General features: G+C 33.2%; 1 protein-coding gene across 1 annotated transcript in view; it reads left to right on the top strand.

Annotated features, from left to right (window-relative positions):
- Positions 1-13,328, top strand: part of SLC16A7 (solute carrier family 16 member 7) — a 490,902-nt gene extending 477,574 nt beyond the window's left edge. Inside the window, exon 7 of the mRNA XM_078336211.1 lies at positions 13,228-13,328. Coding sequence (XP_078192337.1) covers positions 13,228-13,253 — 26 coding nt within the window. The 3' untranslated portion in view covers positions 13,254-13,328. The remainder of the gene's footprint in view (positions 1-13,227) is intronic.
- The last annotated feature ends 11,828 nt before the right edge of the window (positions 13,329-25,156 follow it).

Here is a 25,156-nt window from a genome sequence, read left to right as displayed (position 1 = left end):
TCATAGGATATTAATAAAGAAATGTTGAAGTCTCCAAGTATAATAGATGTACCTGTTTTTCATTTCTGTTCTATTAGAGTTTGCCTCTCCTATTTTTACACTTTGCTGTTAAGTGCATACTTATTTAGGTTTGTAATGTCTTGTGAGAGACTGACTTCATTATCATTACATATGCACCTGGAATAATTTTCCTTCTCCTGAAGCTCATCACAGATTTTCAGCTTTCTTTTGATTAGTGTCACGTGTTATATCTCTCTGTCTTCTTATGCTTTTAACATGCCTGACTGTTTGTTTTTAAAGTGACCTTGTAAACAGCATAGAATTGTATCAGTTTTAATCCATTCTGATACTATTGCTTTCAATTTCTGCATTTATGCCATTTACTTTTAAAATGGTTATTGACATAGGTGGATTTATATCTATTGTGTTTGCATATGTTCTCTATTTGGTAAACTTGTTTTTGTTACTTTTATCCTATTTACCTGCCTTCTCTAGTTTTAATTGAGCACTTTATATGACTCCATTTTCTCTCCTCTCAGCATATAAACTTTGCTTATTTTATAGGTGTATTTTCATAGATTTTTCATTCTACATTATAATTAATCTCAGTTCACTCTCAAATAAAACTTACCACTTTACCTGTAGTGTAGTTATCTTATAACAAAGTATTCCAAATTCTTCCCTTTCATTCTACATGTTATTGCTATCATTCACTTCACATATTCATAAACTATAATTATGGAATACATTGTTGTGATTATTACTTGATATAGTTTTGTTTCAGACCAACTAACAATAAGTAAATAACATATTTTATCTTTATTTTTTACTCTCTGATATCCTTTCTTTAAGTAGTTTCAGGTTTCTGACCTATCATTTACCTCTTCTCTGAGAAACTCCTCTTTTTATACAACACATGTGTTGGCAATGAATTCTATTTTCGCTTGCCTAAGTCTTTGTTTAACCTCTATGTGGAAGAATAATTTTGCTGGATATACAAATCTAGGTTGATATTGTTTTGATTCAAAACTCTAGATATCTTATTGCACTCTCTTCCTACTTGGAACTTCTGCTGTAATTATCATCCCTTTTCCTCTGCAGGTGTATTGTTTGTTTGCTTGCTTCTGAATCCTTTCAAGATTTTTTTCCTTGTCTTTAGTTTCTGCAGTTGAATATAAAATGATATCATGTAGAGTTGAGGATATTTGTCCTGCTTGATATTTGAATTTCCTGAATCTACAGTTTGGAATCTGTCACTAATTTTTGAAAGTTCTCAGTTACTTTTACTCAGTCTGGTCTATCACTCTTCTCCATCTTATATTCCAATTACACATATGCTACAAGTTATTTAATTGTCCCACAATTATGGGATGCTCTGCTCTGTTTATAATTATTATTATTGTTGTTGTCTTTTTGCATTTCAGTTTCTGACATTTCTATAGAACATGTTCACTTGTTTTTATGCTTATCAAGTCTATAAATGTCACCACAAAAGAAATTCTTCCTTTCTGTTTATGTGTTTTGATTTCTAGAATTTGTCTTAGTTTTAGAATTTTTATTTCTTTTACTGATCTGTCTTGAAATATTGTTCTACTTTTTCTTAAATTCTAGAGAATTTAACATCTTAATCCTAGTTATTTTAAATTCCTATCTGATAATTCCACCATCTGCATCATATATGAATCTGGTTCTGATGCTAGTTTGCCTTTTCAGACTTTTTTTCCCCTTTCAGCATGCCTTTGGATTAAGGAATAGAAACTGAGGTAAATAGGATTTTAACATGACTTTTTTTGTTGTTAATCTGGCTAACAATTTAACTCTGGATGTTTGCTGTAGCTTTAGGTACCAGGGGCTTTATATTCTTCTTGTGTACTTGTTTTTGTCTCTCCTGTTTGCTTTGGACTCAATATATACAATTAAATAAAATCATTTAGGAGGTCAAGAGACCTCAGAATGGAATGAAAATGTGCCAAAATAATTTAATTGTATTACAAATGTGTGAAACAACTTCACTGAAAGAGGTATCTCACAAGTTGCCAGCCTAAGTGACTTTGGAAATAAGTGGTGTCTATAAGAATTAAATCAAAAGTATTTACAAATTGTACTCTAGTTAACAAAGATGTTTCTTGCGGCATGTTGGGTTAACAACGCTGGTACTGCTACATATGTGTACTACAATTGAACAATTAAGTAAATGGATTTTGCATGGTGGGATCTAGGTTGCTTTTGTTATAATGAGCAGTTACTCATAAGCAAGTAGAGAAGGCTAGACTGGTCTGCATAATATTGGATAGAGCTAGAGACATAGTGTGAGCTCATGTTGGGCATAAGCTACTGATAGTTACCTATAAAAATATAAATATGTATATATACTTAGTTTTGTATAAACACATATATTTTCTTGTTCTGTCTGTTAAGAGGTCTAAAAACAATGACACCTTAGTAGCAACTAGCACAATTAGCACCTAGATATTTGTCTCTAATACCATTCTCCAGTTAAAGGAAACTACAAGCCTTTGAGAACTGATTAATTCTAGCAGTTGGGCAGGAAGTAAATGATATAATCTTGAATGCCAGAAAGTAAGAAAATACCTACACATACACACACGCATAAACACAAACACATTGATTATGGCATGTAGAAGGAACACAGAAGCCCTCTGTAAGAAATTCTGAGCTATTGATGGCCAAAGCTGTAACTATTTGTGTAAAAACATGAGGAAAATATTATCAAATTTTAACTCAAAATATAAAATAAATATGGATAGTTACATATTTATATCAGTATATTTATATTTATACTAATGTAAGTAGCTAAATAAATAAATAAATTTAAAAATACAAAAATCTTTGGTACAGAAAAATTCCAAATAATTTTTATATGTCAACCTCAGGGAGGAGGAGAAAAAATTCCTATTCCTTAATAGTGAGTGACATACAGAGATTTCTTGCCAAAAAATGCATTATGGAAATAGAGGGAGTGTTTGGTTACTGTAACTTTGTAGTATATTTTAAAATCAAGAAGTATGTGTCCCCAGTTTTGTTATTCTTTTTCAGGATTGTGTTATCTACTTGGGATCCCCTGAGATACCATATGAATGGGTGAATTTTTTAATTTCTACAATAAAACATATTTTGATAGAGATTGTATTACATCAGTAGATAACTTTGGGTAGTATTAACATCTTAACAATAATAAATATTCCAATCCATGATCATGGTATGTCTTTTTATTTATTTATGTCTTCTTTAATTTCTTTTGGAACTCTTTAGCAGATTTTATTGTTTAAGTTCTTCACCTCCTTGGTTAATTCCTGAGTGTTTTATTCTTTGTAATGCTGTAATAAACAAAATTGTTCTCTTATTTTTTTTTCAAATGTTTATTGTTGATTTATAGAAATGCAACTAATTTGTTTGTGTGTTGACTTTTGTCCTGCTACTTTGCTGAATTGGTTTATTAGTTCCAACAGCATGTTATTTGGTTGCCATGGCTTTTTCTATTGATATTTAAGAAAATTTTAAAGAAGGTTAATTTGTTAGAGTTTCAGTCTTTTCAGGGATGTATTTTAAAAATAAAAACCAAAACTGAAATGGCGACATTTGTTCAGATGGTGTCTTTTGAAATTTTTGGTGAAAATTATGATAGCTCAAAATGTATTACTTAGAAGACATTGAGAAATGAAGATGTTAAACCAGAAATATATTTTTAAAATAGGAAAAAGCCTTACATGCTGAGGTTGGTGTTTGCAAACCTGCCTGACACAATCGAAGTCTGAGAAGGAAAAACCAGACTTCTTTTTTTCTGCCTCTGTCTTGCTTTCCGTGGATTATAACATCTTTTCCAGATGTGGCCATACCTCTGTATCCTTGAATAGTTGTATGTTACCATCTCCTAGTTTCATGCTAATGTTGATTCACCTGTGGCTCAAGTAACCATTAGAGTTAGTGAATAAACTGTAGCATTATTGTAGCTAGTTAGGCTATCATGGTACCCTCTTCCTGTTACTTTCTACTTGATTCAGGGTATTCTGCAACAGGTTCATACTGACTAGCAATAGCCAATCATAATTTTTTTTTAGATTTTTATGAGTTGATTGTGAAATAGACATTATTAGAAAATAAATTATGTGAACAATCAGTTAAATAAATGATGTTAAAGTTACTAGTAATAAAACATAAAAATTATAATTTTCTACTTATTTTGCCACATCTCACTATTATCTATGTTCTTAAGGTCATTTTTATCTTTTGTACCTGTATGCTGGAAATACTGTAAATAGCATACTGCTGCACATCTGTGTCCAAGATCCTGTCACATTGGTAACTTGGAATGGGGTATGATGGAATTAGTTACATTATACAGATTGACAAAGGCTATAAATACAAGATTTTACTATAGAGCCAGCTACTAAATATTTACCAGTACTCCACTGCCCCAATCATTTTATGTTTCCTATCTTTTACTAAACCTCAGTATTTCCTATTTTATAGAAATTGCATTATTGGATATCAGGATGAGTATTATTATAACCTGGAAATTTGATTAAGAAAGTCACCCTCATTATTTTGAACCATGTATTGCAACTAACTGCTCCAAATTTTGGAGGATCAGTACTAATTTCTAATATGGGAAATGTTGATTGTTAATAAGTGAATAGAATAGATGCTATTCAGTGAGAGTTGTAAATTCAAGAGAGATAAATTTGTATTTCAAAATTAGAGGACTAGAAAATAAGCCAATATAAATACTGCCTTTAAAAATTTATATCACTACTTTATGTCCTTAGTATTAGTCATCTTTTTAAAGTGACAGGAATAGAAGTTTAGAGAAGGGTAGCAATTAAACCTGGGTGCCTCAGTAAGTACGTTACAGAGATGGGATTCCTAGTTTTCTAAATTCTAGGCTGATGTTCTTTCTACTATAATAATCTGTTTCTCAAATTCACATTCTGTTTGGCATATTTTCTTATCATCTACCATGGTTTCTCTTGAATCATGATAAAAAGAAGCACTCACTTCCTGGATGTCAGATATTTCTACAGAAAGATATAATGCAATATTTCTTCTATCTCTCAAATGTTAAAATGTTATATTTTTAATCAAGTTAATCTGTTTGTTAAAAATGTTTAATACCTTTGTTTCTATTGAATTTTTTTCTTAAAAGTCACTAAAATTTACCTGAAATACTGAAACTACATTGAAGGACAGAAAAATCAGAATAACACCCCAGGTCACTTTTTAGCAATTTCTAGGTAGGTAGATAGGTAACTAAATAAAGTATCATTATGGGTTCTTATAAATCATAGAGAGAATATTCCTCTTAATGCTCATTTTTTACTTTTTTTGGGGGGGATTTGAGTCTTGCTCTGTCCTCTAGGCTGAAGTGCACTGGTGCGATCTCAGTTGACTGCAACCTCCGCCTCCCAGGTTCAAGTGATTCTTCTGTCTCAGCCTCCTGAGTAGCCGGCATTACAGGTGTGTGCCACCACACCCAGCCAAATTTTGTATTTTTAGTAGAGACTGGGTTTCACCCTTTTGGCCAGGCTGGTCTCAAACTCCTGACCTCAGGTGATTCACCTGCCTCAGCCTCCCAAAGTGCAGGGATTATAGCGGTGAACGACTGTGTCTGGCCTTGAAGATCATTCTTTAACAGTCCTTTCTTGATTAATGTGTGTGTGTGTGAATGTAATGCATGTGGTGGAGTTGTTTCTTATGTATTACTTTCCCTTTTCCTTTTTTGTTATGTTTATTACTAACCCATTTTATGTCATTTATATTTTATATTAGCACAATTAGCACAATTGTTATCTCAAATTTAATGTTTGTAAAGTTCTTCTCATTAACAAATCTATCTTCATAGTTTCTCTGTCAGCAGGGTTTTTTTTTAAAGAGTTATTTACTCTTATTTACGCTTCTTTTCTTTAATCATCTGTGTGTTTCTCTTTCTGGTGGATATCATGTTTGCTTATCGTTTGAAATGTGTTGTTATATATAACATTTATAAGAAACTTGTTGAAATTTTATTCTCATATTTTCAAGCTCATTGTGTTGGCCTCTAATAATCTATTTATAAGGTTATTTCATTCATAAACTAAATCAAAAACTTTTGATATGGCATGCCTGTTTATTTGCATGTCTGGATTCTGGTCATACTTTTAATTTTTATTTGTACACATAAATTATACTTTATGAATATAGATGTTCATTCATTAAGAATAAATAAAATGTTAATGAATCTGCATTCTCTTACTTTAAAAGGACAATGCTACTGATTGCCATTATTTACAAAATCACTAGACTTAGGTAGTCAGCAGTGCTTATAAGAGGGGAGCTTGAATAAAGTTAATGGAGTTAAATACTTTTTCCATGTGTTGTCACCTACTCTATTTTGTTGTAGTTTAGACATTGTAAATAGAAATGTTTTTCTTCTGATAGTAATTAAAAAAATTATTTTAAAATATGAATTCTTAGAGTTTCTTGGCTTAAAATTCTTATCAGTTCAGTAATTTTGTATTAATTGGTTTTTTAAATTATCTTCCATTTAATATGATCTCAAATGAATAATATAGACTCAGTTTTTATTCTACACTTGATATGTGGCAAGGTAAAGATGTAAAGAATTAAATGTTAGAATGAAAAACTGACCTTTAAACTGTTATGTTGAATATAAGTCAATAGCAAATTTATATTTCTCTATATATTATGTACATTTTCTTTCTATGAGTCAAGTCATGCTTTACAGCACTTTGTTGATGATTTCCTCTGTTGAGTTTCCTCAGGTTGGTTTCTATAGTGTAACTGATGAGATGTATTTTCTGGAGAGAAACTAATTTGTATACACATTATTTACTCTCTATCTCAAAATAGCAGAAGCGACAAAAACTCCTGCCCATTGTCAAGCAATCACTTTCACTGGCTAAACTGAGCCCCTTGATGGTGTAAAAGCCATGTTGTGTTTTTCTGCTTCTTACACAGTGCCTAAATAAACATAAGCTGGATAAAAGGATGCACAAAAATCTGTTCCAACCTCTCAATACATTACTGTTGCTTTAATAGCATTTTCAAAACCTGTATGTTGGAGTGATGCGTTGTGGTGATTTGGAGAAGTTCATCTAGAATAGATAAAAGCAGAGAGTTTCCAGAACTGCTACATACTTAACGATATCTTTTTAGTGGTTTCAAAACCAGGAAATTCCAAGAAACCTAACCAGAGTTGTGAGGTGGTTTAAGGATGGGGCAAAAAGTAGAGCATTGTGCCACAGTGTTTGTCTATTGATAGATTGATTGGCTTTATTAAGGTAAAACTTAGATTGAAATGTATAGATTTTAAGTGTAAGTTAAACGACTTTAGACAAATGTGTATATGGTATATTAACCTCTCTTATGATTTACATTTCCATCACCTGTGAAAATTTATGTTTCTTTTAATTCTACCCTCCAACCCCTACAACACACACCCCATTCCAGAAAACCCTCTCTGATTTCATTCAGTACTTAGTTTACTGTCATAGACAAAGTTCAACATTTCTGATACTAACACTTTATAAATGGTTAAGTAACTGGTTTATAAAATGTGTGTATCATCTTGGTCTTCTTGATTAATATTTGCTAAGATTCTACTGATAACTTTTTAACTTGATTTGTTTAATTTCTTTGGAAATCTACAAAGTACTTTCTTCTATATGTGCCTATCCTTGAAGGCAGTATGTAGAAATTTGGGAAAAAAGCAGACTATTTCTATATTCTGGGATCTTTCTCAAGGGATTAGATCACTGCTATATGTGTGAAATAAGGAGCATCTTATAATAAGGGCCCAGTGTTTGTCCAAGTATAATCCAGTATATGGATAGTCTGGATCAGTATGATGCTTACTAAAATTCAAATTTCTGGGCCCCAATCACTATAGATAATTTAGAGTTTGATATAGAAAACTTAGAGTTTATATCATGATAAAATAATCCCTAGCCTTATAGAAAGTTGAATACTGTTTACTCTGTGATAAAATTAGAAGACATAGTTGTTTTAAAATCAGTATTAATCACACCAATTTTTAAAAAGAGCTTTATTATCTATTCTTCAGAAATATTTAATGAACTTTGAAAGCTAAATTCTAAAACTCTATATTTATAATCAAATTTTAAAAGATTTTTAAAGTTACATTTAAAAATTTTGAGTGCCAACCCAAAATTTGAGCCTTTAGCTTAGTTCACTGAATTTCAAAACAAAAAAATATTTTTTGAGCTATTTGGGATATGGGAAGGAAAGAATCCTCAGAAGAGTAGAAGTATTTAAAGCATTGAGAGTTAAACATTTTTTAAAATTTCTTTTAATTTTCATTTTACATTTATATAAATACATAAGTTTCAATAGATTATATGAGACCTTATAATCTGAGTCATTAAATGCTTGTTTTATGGAGCCTCTCAAATGAACAACCTTATTAATATCAAAAGTCCTTCTAAATGCCACTGCATTCCAAATTGCCCTTGGTGAAATTATACCAGATAAGGAGATTTACATATGAGTTAAGATTACAATATGAGACAAGAAACACGTTTTCTGTCTGGAGGAAACACAGATTTAAAAGACTTCATGAGAACTGCAATTATCAGTAAGGATTATACCCATGTCAACATGTGTCTCCAGAATATGGCCCTAGACTAGTCATCACCAGTTTGTGCCTCAAAAGAAACCTCCAGCTCTGGCACATGGAATTAAATAAAATGTTTCATAAGAACACAAAGGCAATACTAAGAAATATTCTTAGAAGGTTTTGAAAAGGTAAGCTGGCATAAAATTTGTCCAAAGAACGTGGTAGAACATGAAATTTTGAAGCAGTCAGCTGCCGTTCCAGCACGGAGGCCAATTTATCCCACTTATCTGTCTCCATCTCTTTATTACCAGTGGAGAGTGCCTGGGTTCTTGGCATTTTGGACAAAGAATTAGACAAAACACAAACAGCAATAAGAAAAAGCACAATTTTTTTTTTAAAGCAAAACTACACTCCAAAGAGTGGGAGCAAACTGGGGCAAGTGGCTTAAGAGCACTGGTTACAGAATTTTCTGGGGTTTTAATATACTCTAGAGGTTTCCCACTGGTTACCCCTTAGTTGACACCATATGTAAATGAAATAATGGCATGCAACAGTCTGACTGGTGTGGAAGGTGACCAATCAGAGGTTGAAGTAAAATTATTAATACAAAGTTACACCAGAAGACTTTGCCTGCAACCAATCTGAGGTGCTTTCATTTTCATCTATAATACAGAAAAAGGGGTGGGGGTTGCAAAGGGAGTAACCTCTGATCCTTTTGTTACTTGGGGATGGAGACGTGGTGTTTTCCTTTTAATTCAGTTATTGGAAGTCAGTACAAATGGGCCGTAGATTCCCTGCCTCCAGACACTATTCTGAGTCACCTTTAAACTTCATTTTTCTATTTTTTAAATTTTTATTATATATATATATATATATATATATATATATATATATATATTATTGCACTTTAAGTTCTGGGATACACGTGCAGAACATGCAGGATTATTGCATAGGTACATACATGGCAATGTGCTTTGCTGCCTTCCTCTCCATCACCTATATCTGGCATTTCTCCCCATGTTATTCCTCCCCAACCTCCCTACCCCCTACTGTCCCTCTCCTATTCCCCCACAGCAGACCCCAGTGTGTGATGCTCCCCTCCCTGTGTCCATGTGTTCTCATTGTTCAACACCTGCCTATGAGTGAGAACATGTGGTGTTTGATTTTCTGTTCTTGTGTTAGTTTGCTGAGAATTTTGGTTTCCAGATTCATCCTGTCACTACAAAGGACACAAATTCATCAGATTTTATGGCTGCATAGTATTCCATGGTGTATATGTGCCACATTTTCCTCATCTAGTCTATTCTGATGTGCACTTGGGTTGGTTCCAGGTCTTTGCTATTGTAAACAGTGCCACAGTGAATGTAGATTTGCGGGTGTCTTTATAATAGAATGATTTATAATCCCTTGGATATAAAGTAATGGGATTGCTGGGTCAAATGGAATTTCTATTTCTAGGTCCTTGAGGAATCACAACACTGTCTTCCACAATGGTTGAACTAACTTACTCTCCCACCAATAATGTAAAAATGTTCCTGTTTCTCCACATCCTCTCCAGCATCTATTGTCTCCATATTTTTTAATAATCACCATTCTACCTGGTGTGAGATGGTATCTCAATGTAGTTTTGATTTGCATTTCTGTAATGACCAGTGATGATGAGCATTTTTTCATATGTTTTTTGGCCTCATAGATGTCTCCTTTTGAAAAGTGTCTGTTTATATCCTTCTCCCACTTTTGGATGGGTCTGTTTCTGTTTTTTTTTTTTTTTCTTGTAAATCTGTCTTAGTTCTTTGTAGATTCTGGAGATTAGCCCTTTGTCAGATGGGTAGATTGAAAAAATTTTTCCCACCCTGTTGGTTGCTGGTTCCCTCTAATGACTGTTTCTTTTGTTGTACAGAAGCTCTGGAGTTTAATTAGATTCCATTTGTCTATTTTGGCTTTTGTTGCCAATGCTTTTGGTGTTTTAGTCATGAAGTCCTTACCTATGCCTATGTCCTGAATGGTTTTGTATAGATTTTCTTCTAGGGTTTTTATGGTGTTAGATCTTATGTTTAAGTCTTTAATCCATCTAGAGTTAATTCTAGTGTAAGGTGTCAGGAAGGGGTCCAGTTTCTGTTTTCTGCACATGGCTAGCCAGTTTTCCCAACACCATTTATTAAACAGAGAATCCTTTCTCTGTTTAATAAATGTTTGTTTATTTTTGTCAGGTTTGTCAAAGATCAGATGGTTGTAGAGGTCTGGCATTGCCTCCGAGGCTCTATTCTGTTCCATTGGTCTATATCTCTATATTGATATGAGTACCATGCTGTTTTGATTACTGTAGCCTTGTAGTATAGTTTGATGAACTTCATTTTATAAACCAAAGGGTAACAAGCTACAGTACTGGAGGCTAAATTCAGACTAAGACCTATTTGTGTAAATCAGGTTTTATTGTAACATGGACTTATTCATTAATTCATATATTTATGGATGTTTTCATGCTACAGTAGAGTTGAGTAGTTACAGCAGAAATGGTGTGGTCCACAGAGCCTAAAACATTTACTAACTGACTGTTTACACAAACACATTGGCCAAGGTTTTCAGACAGAGCCTTATAGACAATCAACAGGCAGAAAAGATGGTTAGTGGCAAAGGTATGCTTTGAAAAATCCTCGCAAAAGAAATTATGTACATATTCGATCAAGTGACCAAGAAGTCTTGGGTGTTCTTTTCTCAGGATAAAGAAGTAAGCCTAATATTGAGGATCCTGTGAAATAGTTGGAGCTCAGATTCAGTGTAAAACTTAACTACATAATCATGGGCAGGGTGGTCATGAGCAGGGGGCAATGTCACGTATCTCAGTTGTGCACACAATTACAGAATTGAGATCCTTGTCAGTGTCTATGAGAAACTTGGCAAATCTTACTGAGGATTATGATTGTTAAGCTTTACCAGCCTAAGACCATTAGGGACACTCTGGTGTTTGGTTTATTAACTTGCTACAGGAAAGGAAAATGCAAACGATGAAGAACCATGAAGATTCTCAAAATGGAGAGTCAAAAAAGGTAATTTATAGCATTTTGGATACTGGAATTAGTCATAAGATGGTCTTCATAGGGATTAATATAATTTTGTAAATTAAGAAGCTGCTAGAAGATCAGTGGTCTTATCTTTAAAATATATGTGTCTTGGAGTTTCTGTTAGATCAGTTGATCTGTGCATTCGCTTAGAACATAGGGTCTGAATAAACACATTAAAAGGGTTTGAGCTTAGGTAGTTTGTCTTGTGTGTCATGCTTTGGTACAATTTATCTGTTTTGTGAATCCTAATATAGTTTTGAAAATATAGTTTCTGTTTCAAGACTCGGAGTAAGAGCATGTATTGGAATAATAACAACTACATTCAGGCTGGTGAAAAGAAAATGTACTTGAGGATAGATAGGTACAGCTTCCATTTGTATTTTTCTTCAGTTGGTACAGCTTAGTTTATATTTTTTGTAAGATGCCCCTCCCACTTTGTCTACCAGTAACCACTGACAGGAATTAAGAGTGGAGTGATCAAACACTAGATGCTCCCGCCAAGATCCCTCCCTTTTTCTTCCCATTTGACATTTGCAGCTTTATGCCAGTACCTTCTGCTTTAAATTCTAGGGGGAAACGGAATGTTCCTGTTAACTTGTCATCTTTCCATAAGCATTTCTTGTATTCTATTTGTTTTATTCTTTTTATATCCATTATCATCTGACATAATATATATTTCATTTATTTCTTTAAGTATTGGTATCTCTTGTGGTAGGCACAATTCTAAAGATACCTATTCCCAAGATTTATGTCTGTGGGATACCCAACCAAACATGAATCTAGATATTTCTGTGAAGGGATTTTACAAATGTAATAGATGTCCCAAGTCAGTTGAATTTAATACACTGTTGGTGGGAGTGCAAATTAGTTCAACCATTGTGGAAGACAGTGTGGCAATTCTTCAAGGATCTAGACCTATAAATACCATTTGACCCAGCAATCTCATTACTGGGCATATATGCAAAGGATTATAAATCATTCTATTATAAAGACACAGGCATGTGTATGCTCATTGAGGCACTGTTTACAATAGCAAAAGCTTGGAAACAATCCAAATGCCCATTAATGACAAACTTGGTAAAGAAAATGTGGCAAATATACACCATGGAATACTATGCAGTCATAAAAAGGATGAGTTCATGTCCTTTGCAGGAACATGGATGAAACTGGAAACCATCATTCTCAGCAAACTGACACAAGAAGAGAAAACCAAACACCTCATGTTCTCACTCATAAGTGGGTGTTGAATAATGAGAACATGGACACAGGGAAGGGATCATCACACACTGGGGCATGTTGCGGGGTGGGGAGGATAGGGGAGGGATAGCAGGGATTGGGGATTAGGGTGGGATAACATTAGGAGAAGTACCTAATTTAGGTGACGGGGGCAGCGTGGATGCCACAAACCACGATGGCATGTGTATACCTTTGTAACAATCCTGCCCTATCTGCACATATACCCCAGAACTTAAAGCATAATAAAAAAAGGAAAAAAAACCCAGAGATTATGCATCTAAATGGGATTGACTCAATCAGATGAGTCTTTTAAAAAGAGTTTCCTCTCATTGATAGCAAAAAAGAATGTCAGAGATATCTGAAGCATGAGAAGACTTTGGTGTGTCACTGCTGGCTTTGAAAATATAATGGGTCATGTACAAGGAACAACCACAAGGAGCTGAGAGTGACCTTTGGTTGACAGCCAACCAGAAAATGAGGACTCAGTCTACAACTGCAAGGGATGGAATTCTTCCAACTGCCTGAATGACCTTGGAAGCAAATTTTTCTCCAGACACTCCAGGTAAGAACCTAGCCCTGTTAGCAACTTGGTGTCATTCTTGTGAGAAGGTAAGCAGAGACGTCGACAAAACCAGTCTGACTTCTGACCTATGAAACTGAGGTAATAAGTTGGTACTGTGTTAAGATGTTATGTCGGTAGGGATTTTTATCCATTTTCTTTATTATTAACCCCTTAGTTCCTAGAATTGAACTTGATATTTAAGAAGAATTTTAGAAATAATTCCAATTAATCTACTTAGCTAAACACCATGAATAGTGTGATACTGTTTAATCCTATACACAAACCAAAGATATTTAACTCTAAATTCAGTTGGGTAAAAGATGAAGAGTTTAAACTTTAAATAATCAATCTAAAAGTTTTCCACAATTTCTGATAAAACTTCATTAACATTATAAAAGGCATCAATGATATACTTATACGTCTTTAAATCATTTTAATGAATTGATTACCAGACACTGAATACCTAATGTGATGTATGTTTTATTGCACTTTATGTGACACAAATTGATTTTCAATAGAGGCAGGAAACTTCTCTCTATGGTAATTAGTCATGGTTAAGTCTTAATTATCTTATAGGAAAACAACAGGCATGTAAAGATATCTACTATGATATTTTTGAGTGGTAATTTCTTTTATTTTGTAATATCCTTTCTATTAAAATAAAAACATTTGATAAAATAGATTTCAACACAAGGACTTTGAAATACTTACTTTTGAACACCTTCAATCTTACTTGTACTCTACATTGTTTCTAAACCCTAAAATGTGCTTTTATCTGTATTTTCTACATGAGGAAAGTGAGACATAGAGATCTTCAGAAACTAGCTCAAGGTCAGAAAACTTGAATTGGTTAGGTCTAAGATTTCAGCACAGGTGGCTACATATCTGAAGTTCCATGCTTGTCCCCTTGTGTCAGACTGTCAATCAGTGATTCTTTTGTTGATTAAATGCACTATAATTATTCTAAATATATATGAATGAACATCCATATTTGAATATCTGTACAGTGTTTGTAAAAGAGTTTATTGAATATGAACAAAATATGATTATTACTTTGCTAGACAAAAATTTTATCTTGGAATCTGTTAAGAAAAACTGGGTTATGTAAATGATGAGGGCAAGTGTCTTTTGTAAAACATATGCTAAAGCAACTTTGATTTGCAAAAGTAATGAATAAACTTCTAACTAATTATCAATTAAGTGACATTTATTTTCCTTCCTTCCTTCTGTCCTTCCTTCCTGCCTTCCTTCCTTCCTTTCTTCCTTTTCTTTTTTCTTTCTATATACATTTATTTAGAGTACACTGTGTGACCGGCATTAGGCTCTAGGATAAATTAAACATGAAAGATTTGTCTTTCATTTTTGGGAGCTTTGAGAGGAGGATTCAAGGTGATATATTGATGGGGAGCTAAGACTGTAGAATGAGTAGGTGTTAGGCTTACGAAGGGACATTTAGAGGAAGAAAGACAGAAAAGAGAGGAATATTCCAGAATGAAATAAAGTAACTAAAATGGAGAGCTTGTATTTTTGTTTTGTTATTGCTGTTTTTTTGTTTTGTTTTGTTTTATTGCAGAAACTGGAAGAGGTTTAGCGTTGTGGGATAATAGAGTACATTGTGGGGGTAGGGAGGATATGGAGAAAGAGGTCACATTAACAAAGTTGAAATTTATGTGGTGCCACTGAAGGGAATGCAGTAAATAGGTGTTTTATTTGTTCATTCACTCGTTCAACCAGATGCATTGAAGGCTTACTTTGTGTACTACGTACCAGATGCTGGTACATTGATGAAAAGTTACAGACAGCTGTGAATTTCTCATTGTCAGGGGCCTTTCCCTCATGGAGCTTATTACCTGGATTGATGGTTTTGAAATGTCATTTTGGTGTAACATAAATAATAAATTGTAACAAAGAAAGACCAGATAGAAGGAGCTGGAATAGGAAGCAAATAGAGATGATTGTCTGAGCTAGGGACTCAGGATCTAGCAATAAGGAAACCACTGGTGACAGACAAGAGGAAATATTGGATGGAAGGAGGCATTTAGATCCAACTTCTTTTTGTGAAGGAAGGACAGGGTCAAGGGCAGGTACTGTCTATGCTTGTCACTGTATTTTCAGTCCTTGACTAGCAATTTAACCTTGATTTAAAAATCACTACATTTGAGAAGTCGTTGATTTCAAGCCTTCTTGATTTTTAAGCATGACCTATATCTCTTTAATGCACTAATGCGTGTTGAAGTCAGGCCCTTTATTTCTGATATTTAAAATTCACAAATAAATATTATTATTAGGATAATGAATACCTTGATTTTTTAGACTTCTCTTTTCAGGGTTATAGGGATGCAGTCATGTTCAGTTAAATAGTACATTACATGGTAATGAGTGGTTAGTCAATCTCTCTTTCCTACAAAGGTCTGCTAACCTACTCAAATATTTACACCATCTCTGCTCAAATTGACTGTACTACCACTGCAGTAGCTATTTGTGCATTTATCTTTTGTTCTGTGCAATTGGTTCTTGTACAGACATATTTGCTCTATATTTGATATGTAAGTGTTGGCTCCCCTCAGTGTATCTTAAACAAAAATGTTCAAATATATGTTGTTTGAATTTTCTTCCCTACCCTTGAAATTAAAAAGTAAATAAATTCACTCTCTTTTAATTTTTCTTAGTATTTAAACTTATATTATTTTAGAGTTTATGTTTTTAAAATTACATTTTTGGATTTAGAAAAGTAAATGTCTTCAACAATTTAATAATTTTCTAAATATTAAGGATAGAATATAAGTATTATTTGCAAAGCAGTTTATTCATTTACCACATCCTTTAAATAAAACCATAGGTCCTCTATCTATAACACCTACTTTAAAGCCCCTGATTTTCTCAAAAAAGATGAAATTGGAGATTTGAAGGGTTGTGACTTTGTATTTTGGATCTGACAGATTCTATTCTTACATCTCTGAAAAATTTTAACATCTCAGTGGTTAATTTCTTGTTAGTCATAAGACATCTTGTTTTCCTATTTGATGGAAGTCACAGGGATAAACTTGGACATATTTGTGTTTAACTTTTCTTCTGTTAAATTTATTTGTTTTAGTTTGGCTGTTTTTTCATCTCAAGTATTATACATTCAAGATTCAGGAGCATTGTATTATAAATCATGTAGAATAAGTTTGACAGTTTTTGAGAACAATGTGGAGAATTATTTCTTCAAATTGTCATAGACTTCTAATAGTCTTGAACTTGTGTAAAAAATTAAAGCATATGATAGAAACTTTAATTCATTTGAAACATCCTGGGACTGCTCCCATTTCTAATTCAGTAAACTCTTCCATTTCCATCTTTCTCTTCTTAGTGTTAGCAATGTACTTAGCACCACAGTTGCATAAATGTAAAGTTTAGAATAAAAATCCTTAATCACGACATCAATTTTGGACTGGGGACATTAGCTCAAGTCTGTAAACGCAGCAGTTGGCAAGGTTGTGGCAGGAGGATTGCTTGAATCTAAAAATTTGAGACCAGCTTGGGCAACATAGCAAGACTCTGTGTCTATACCTAATAATAATAATAGTAATAACAATAATAATAAAAGCTGGGCATGGTGGTGCTTACTTGTAGTCCCAATTACTCAAGAGACTGAGGTGGGAGCATCACTTGAGCATGGTAGTTGAAGGCTGCAGTTAACTCTGATCACAGCACCGTACTCCATCCTGGGCAACAGAGAGAGAAACTGTCTCTAAATAAATAAATAAATAAATAAACAAACAAGAATCATTCTTTTTTTTGCATTTCATTTTATGTTAGATAATTCAGTATTCTTAAATGTTTATGGTCCCAGTATGAACACAATTAACATAAACTGTAGGTATCTTAAATGAACAAGCATTTTAAATTACTAATAAAGACAAATAAGCATTTAGAACTATTCCTATTTAAGTAAGCCCTCAAAAAACCTGGACTTTACTACTGTAATTTTTATATGCCTTTAACAGATTGAGGGCAAAGTTAGTGGAATAAGCCAAAGTTTTATATTGGAAAATTTATGAACACATTATAGATACTAAAGGGTAGAGAGGAAATAAAAGATGTTTTATTGTTGTTTTGTTTTGTTTTTACCTGGACAATAGTTTTATATCCTCCTCTGGTATTAATTCTATGATAAAAAGCTTTCTAGTGAAATATTTTTCTAGTAAAATTTCTCTGTATAATTTAGCTAGGCTTTCCTTGCAATTTGTAAAGAGGTACATTAAGAATGAAACCTGTAATTGGTACCTGTGGTTTATGTCAAAGTCTAATAATTTTCTGCTACTTAGTAAACCTTTAAACATTAATCATGTCTATTAAAATGCATTATTTTTTGGCTCAAAAAATCATTTCTGCTTTTAATATCCAAACATGATAGGTCAATGGCATTTCTCCAATGAAATTGACAACTGTGGATTTAAAATTTTATTTTATTTTTTCTTATAAAATCTTAATTATATTCTTATGGCTTTGTGAAGGTGGACTATAAAATTGACGGATAAATAAGAAAATTTCACCCTTAGGTATAAAACCTGATGTGGAAAACACAGGTTTTGATAACTATTTGATTATTACTCTGCTCTCTACTGTAGACTCTTGAACATAGAGGGTGCTGTTACATTAAGGAAGATCATCTTTTTATGCGGTGTTATTGGTAGCTCCTTTTAATGGCAAAACCATTAATTTCAATGTATTACATGACTGCTATTTGTTAGTCATTGTTTTCTTTCTCTAAGTATCTTTTTCAGAATGCCTAAATCAGATTTTTCCATAGGCTTTCCTTTGAGATAAGATGTGAATGTGTATGCATGGAAATATTTATGGAAAATATTAGATTGTATGTGAAATACCTCATGAAGTTTCCTGACAGCACCACTCTTAATTTTTAACATGTACAATAATATTATATGAAAAAATAGTATGAATCACTAAACATTAAATATCAAAAACGATGGAAAGACTAATGACTTCCTTCAACATTCTGGAAAGGCACACATTTTATCATATTTATGCTCTAGCATAATTCATTCACAGACTGTTATGTTTAGTCTGAGTAATATGCAATAATTCTAGCAACATGTAAAGCCCTTCCAGCTAGTGATCATGTTAATCATTCCTAGAAAAATTATGTTGTTGAAAACATTTTGATGATTAAATTGCATTGTTCTTTAATTTTAATCTAGCTCTCTTGACAACACAGACAGTATCTAATCCACTAATAGGCAGAGTTACAACTTTTTCTAGAATGACATAAATCAGAAGAGAGATACCAAATTGTTAGTTTGGAATAATATTTCTCTTTTTTTCCAAGTGCTTAATATTTTACTCCTAAATGTTGACTTCATGTGTAGCCACCTGTACTGTGTTATTTTCCTGCAGCAAAATACCCATAAACAGGCCCAGCTTCTGGGACTGAGCTTCAGCATAACAGAATATATTATCAGAATGATTAGACAAGATGAAGTTGCTAATCATCCTCAATTTTCATATGATAGATATCAGGCAAATAAAATACCTTATAAACAGTACATGTTTCAAGAGTTGTACATGTGTTTGTATCTTTAAACCACTCCAACCTCATTTTCTAGAATGCTTTCTCAAGATAATGTTCTGAAAAAGTAAAGATATCTCCATGCCAAAAAAAAAAAATAAATAAAAAGATGAATTTGCGATTCTGGAATCAACCCAAATGATTGAGTGGCATGTCCACTCAGTGTGGTATTATGGAGATATTGAAATAATAATTTTGTAAATGATCCCAACATTGACATTTTTAATGACCTTTGAAATAGAATAGAAAATTGTAGAGCACTCCTGTTGGAATTATTAAAAAATGTGTATTCATGAGCATAGATAGAAAGTGCACATGAAAGAAATGAAATGGATGAATGTTGAATTTTTAAAATTCTGATATTGTGTTAGGCTGTATTTCACATATTTTGCTTGCTTTGTTGATTTTACCAAGTTTTATGTGGCATAGCAGTTAAGGCATGCATTCTGGAGCCCATTAGATCGGGTTCACCTTTCAACTGTATTAATCATCAGCTGTGCCATCTTGCTAAATAGTAATCTCTACCTCAGTTACCTCATCTGTAAAATGGACATAAAAATGGGATTTCAATACAATTTTATAGAATTGTTATACAAATTAAATGATGTGGTTTCTAGTAGGATGTTTAAAAGTATGTTTCGATCATATTAAAATCTTGCTATTGTTATTTTCATGGAATCTAATATTAAGATGATATTTTATATAAAAACATGTTTACAGTCACCAGTTCCTAAGTCAACCTGTATTCATATACTCTTCAAAGAAAAGATGTTACCAAAAGATGACTTTGTGTGTGCATGGTGGTGGCCTTTGAAGGGGAGAGAAATGAAGGTATCATGATCAGTTAATAATATCCTACTGTAGTGGAATTAGGTTGGAATATTCATTCATATCTTATCTCTGTCTGAGAGCCATATAGACGTCAAAAGTGCCCACACATTATCATTTGGTCCTTTTGTCCTTGTCGTAGTTTAATTATGGTGTCCACATATGATACTGCAATGCTGTAATAATGAGATATTTGTGCTGTTTTAGATGTTTTTTTTTTGATGGAAAGAGATAACAGCTGACAATTGAGAGATTCCATGACTGCAAAATTAACCTCTTACCTGTTACTGGAAAGATTGCTTTTCATAATATTTATATGAAAGTCATAGAAATTTCAAATCACTCTGCTTATTTTTTACAACACCTCTCTCAAGCTCCCAGGTCTCTGCCCTATAATTGGATACCCTGGGCTTCCCCTTTTATGAAACTGAATCTTCCTGTCCCACACTTACTGGCCTGCTAGAGAGCCAATATCCATATTTCATTTAAATCTACCTAAATGAGCCAGGCACGGTGGCTCATGCCTGTAATCCCAGCATTTTGGGAGGGTGAGGTCAGGAGTTTGAGACCAGCCAATATGGTGAAACCCTGTCTCTACTAAAAATACAAAAATTAGCCAGGCATGGTGGTATGTGCCTGTGGTCCCAGCTACTCGAGAGACTGAGGCAGAAGAATCACTTGAACCCGGGAGGCAGAGGTAGCTGTAGCTATTAGCAGAGATTACACCACTGCACTCTGGCCTGGGTGACACAGTGAGACTCCATCTCAAAAAAAAAAAAGTCTGCCTAAATGCTATCATATTTGAGAGGGTTCCTAGCACTACATGTACTAGAGTAGCATCATCATCCTACCAGTCTACATTACCTAATTTGTTAATTTCTTGACATAACATGTATGTCAATGCGTATTATATTAATTTAATTTTCATTATATCTATTTAATTGTGTATTTTTGTCTCCCTCTTCTAGAATACAATTCTACTGAAATATGAGCTTTGCCTTTGTGTTCACTCTTACCTGATCTGAGAATATAAAACTAATCAATCAATAAATGTTAAATAGCTGAATGAACATGACTGACACATTTTATTTTAAGTGAAGATGAGATTTCTGTGCAAATGATCTTGAGACTATGTCACTTGTAACTAGGTAAACTGGTATTTTAATAAGTTACGGTAGCATTAATAGCACTTTCAAATATTTACAGATTATTCCCAAGAGAAAATTAAATTGGGTAGCTTCCATAAATTACAGAGCAACTGAGAAAGGGCAATGAAAGCATCAAAGTAAAAAAAAAAAGCTTTAAATAACTTTGAAAAATGAAGAATAATTTTGTTTCTGTTTTTAAAATAGTGAGTGAATTTAAAAATAGAAAGAAAATGACATTCTACCTGATCTTAATCATAATTTATGTACTTTTTAGATTATCTTATGACCAGACAGAAGTCTCCTGAATTGAAAGACAAAATAATTATATTTTGGTTTATGCAACAACAAGATTTCTCGTTTTATGTTTCAGTTAAATTGTGTGCATGGGGCAAATAAACTGAGAAATGCTAATGACCAAATGGCATTAGCATGGAATATCCTAAATATTCATATTTTATGGTCTTTACTTTGAGTCATAAAAGATAATATTTCTCTCTGAGAGAAAACATAATAAATAGCAAACTTCAGGGACTACCCTCTTGTATTAAGTGCCCACTTGACTTTCTATAAGAAATCATAGCGTCTTAATCAGAGAATCTCAAGTATAGAAATACAATTATCAACCTTAGTTTACTGATTTACAACATCTCAACTCAAAATAAGGTTTTGTTTCTTAATATGCTATTTTGCTCCATTTCCTATGTATAATTCCTATTTCAATCTCTAAAGCACTCCTCAGTGCTTAGAATTTTAAATAGTTGAATAACTTTAAATATGAATGAAAATAAAAACAACCTCAAGTCAGCAAATCCTCAGAAATACATTCTGAGACCCTGTTAGGAGAGTTGATACATACAGGGATTTCCATAAAGACAAGATTTTGAAGCTCAGAGAGATGGGCTTTGGAGCCAGACCACCCAGTTTCAAATCTTGGCCCTATGACTCATAAAGTGTGTAACCACTGACAAGTTACTTAATTGCTTGTGACTTATACATAAAATGAGGATTCATAGTAATTCTTTGACATTGAGGATGTTTTAAAGAATTAACTGAGGAAAACATCTGGCCCATTGTATGCATATGCAAAATATGTGTATAAAATATTTGGGGTTTGCCAAATATGTTTAGAATAATACGTTGTTTTGATCATTTCTGTTCTTTTGAAATATTTCTAGAAAATGGTAGAAAATTCATTAAAATAATATCTCACATGAGCATTAGCAACTTTTTAAACATCATTGGTGTGGGAATCATGAGGTGTCTCGTGATTTGATAAAGTGGCCTTAATTAACTGCTCTTAAACGTGATTCATAGTGATATTGGCATGAACACTGTAAATGCTCACTAATCATACTTTATGCCTAATACTGAGGAAAGTGCTAGGAGGAAAGTGATAGAGGACATAGAGGATGTTTATAACATAGTTGTGGTCCCCTAAGGGATATTGACATGAATCAATATGGGAAAATATTCAGAATGTAACTAATTTTTCAGAAGTCAGGCATAGGTTCAATTAAAATATTAATATTGTATTTGTGGTATCTATTATCTCACTAATGAATTTTTAGGTGTCTCACGAAAACAGAAACTCCTTTATAAAAGTTAGTGAGCTGTTCCATTGGAGAAAACCATACTTTTACTAATTTTTTTTCTGTGGAAAATATTATGCCATCATTGGAACTTCAATCAGTGTTTTGATATGCATGCTTTGGTAAATGACTCTGCTGCTAAAAATGGAAAGGGATTGATAAAACTAGCATTTGCTTTATTTTGGTTCTTCATAATATTTTATACTTTTAACTCTCATACCTCTCCCTTTCTCTTACATGCACACACACACACACGCATACACTCATCTGATACAAAGTATGTTAAACAGAGAATCTAAATCATCTCTTTATTGAAAGAAGAGCCAGGCAAGAGTAGGTCAGAAAAATTTGGCACTGTATTGTAATCAAACATGAGGCATATTCAGTGCTAGTCTGATGTTTGTTTGAATTAACTGCAATGACTGGTGGATCCAGGTTGTGTTTGTTAATCATTTTCCCTTTTTAATTTTGCATCTATGTGTATTTTCCAAGTTGATCTTATATTGATGGAAATTTTTCTTTGACTAGCAGAATGAGAGTTAACATTGTAATATGCCTTTGCTAGCAATACTCTGCTAGGTCATGTTGGTTATAACATCTGTTACTGTGGGAAAATATGATGTATAATCAGTGAATAATCTGCTAAAAATATTTTAAGATGGGCTTACTTTAGAGCATGTCCTTTGCTTCACTTTGTATAATTCCATTACTTATAATTGTTGTTATTATAACTGTTATTAATATAATTGCTTATTATAATTCCATTGCTTATCCCTTTGTGAGGATGGCCCCTCACTCCTTCCTCCTGATAATACAAGTCCCATAACTACTTAGCTTTCTGACTTTTAGCAGATAGTTTAGAAGACTCAGTTCTATTGAAACATGACTTTACAGTTGCTCTGCCTGAGGTTTTTCTCTTGGGAATCTTCTGAAATATATTTAACAATAAAAAATAAAAGCAAAAATTGTAAAGGCAAAACTGGAAAAGCTAAAGTTAACCATTATATAAATAGCTTGCAGAGCACCATTTTTAAATTTTTCAAGTTTATTTCTGTATTAGAATATATGCACCTAGAGGGCTGTGTACTTGCTGTAAAATCAAATTTTTGGTGCATATTTATCTATGGAAACTGGAATAAAATATTCAAGATAAAGTATAAAATGATTAATTATAACATTAAGACCTTAAATGTTATAATAATGTAAGTGTGTATGTTTTATTCTATAGAGATTGTTCAATATGATCAGATTGTATTAGGCCTGTATTTAGTGTGAGGCCTGGGGGAGTTTTCTCATATAAAAATATGTTAATTTAATATATATATAAAATATACATATTTAATTATATATAAATATATATAAAATAATATAATCAATTAAATATAATTAAGTTTGTATGAATCAGAATACTGAGATATAAGCAATACAATTATACCTGACTAAAGTAAGCAAAAATTGCATATTGAAATATCATTGGCAGCAAAGGAATCATTGAAGGGACCATTGGATGAGTCTCAAAAACGTGAAGACAGAGTCACATCCAATAGCAGGAAACAAACAAGTAGATCTGCTCTTCAAGGTGGAGGACTAGATGTCACAACTTGTGCCTTGGCCTTGACCATTCTGATTTGTTCACTGGAGGATCCCACTGTCACTGATGCAAACTGCTGATGTCACTTATGTACTAATCTAGGCAGTACTGCCTGTGGAAACAAAGTGATACTGCCACTGTTGCAGTGCTGCCAGAAATGATTTCCTTAGCAACTTCTTTCATGATTCGGGCAGCTATATGTGTTTGGCTGTATCCAGATTGTATGTCTATGCTCTTGAAGCAAGACATACCAGGAAAATAAGTATTTGCATGTTCTGCTGCTTCTTGGCATTATTTCCCCCAAAATGAGTAACAGACTTATGGCATCCAATCTAAAAAAATGCCATCTCCTCTCTGCATTTGTCTATGTTTTTGTGGCATCTTCCTCTCAAATCTGGTTGGCTTTGTAACTCACTCTTGACCAACAGGATGTGGTGGAGGCAAGGTCAGAAAATTTCTTAATGCTGCCACATGGGCCTTTTGGGACATTTACTCTTGAGATGCTTACTTTAAAACTCAACCCCTACACAGTGATGAACATGAGAGGCCATGTGTGGACTCTGGTTGACAGCCTCAGTTGAACTTTCAGTTAACAGGCAGCCTCAACTCTCAACCATGTGAGTGAGTCATCTTAGATACCATGGCCACTCAAACTTTAAGTGTCTTCAGTTCTCACCTGACATATGACTTCAACCCCTTGAGGGACCATAAGCAGGAACTAATCAAATAAACCCAGGAAGCCCACAAGATTCATGGAAGTGAGAGATCATAATAAATTGCGGCATAATCACTGCATTTAGTGATTGCTTGTTATATAGCACTAGATGTAAAAAATGTAGAGAATTCTGCAAAGGTAGTAATCTTTGCAGATCTCTGCAGAAGAGAAGGACAAAGCGTAAGTGAGAGAGAGAGAAAAAAAAGAGAAAGAGAAGGACAATAAATATAAATGATCAGTACCTATTTACAAATTCTACC

The sequence above is a fragment of the Callithrix jacchus genome, chromosome 9 (assembly GCF_049354715.1).
Source record: "Callithrix jacchus isolate 240 chromosome 9, calJac240_pri, whole genome shotgun sequence".
Taxonomy (NCBI): Eukaryota; Metazoa; Chordata; class Mammalia; order Primates; family Cebidae; genus Callithrix; species Callithrix jacchus.
Note: the sequence above shows the minus strand (reverse complement) of the source record. Positions and strands in the feature narration are given on the sequence as shown.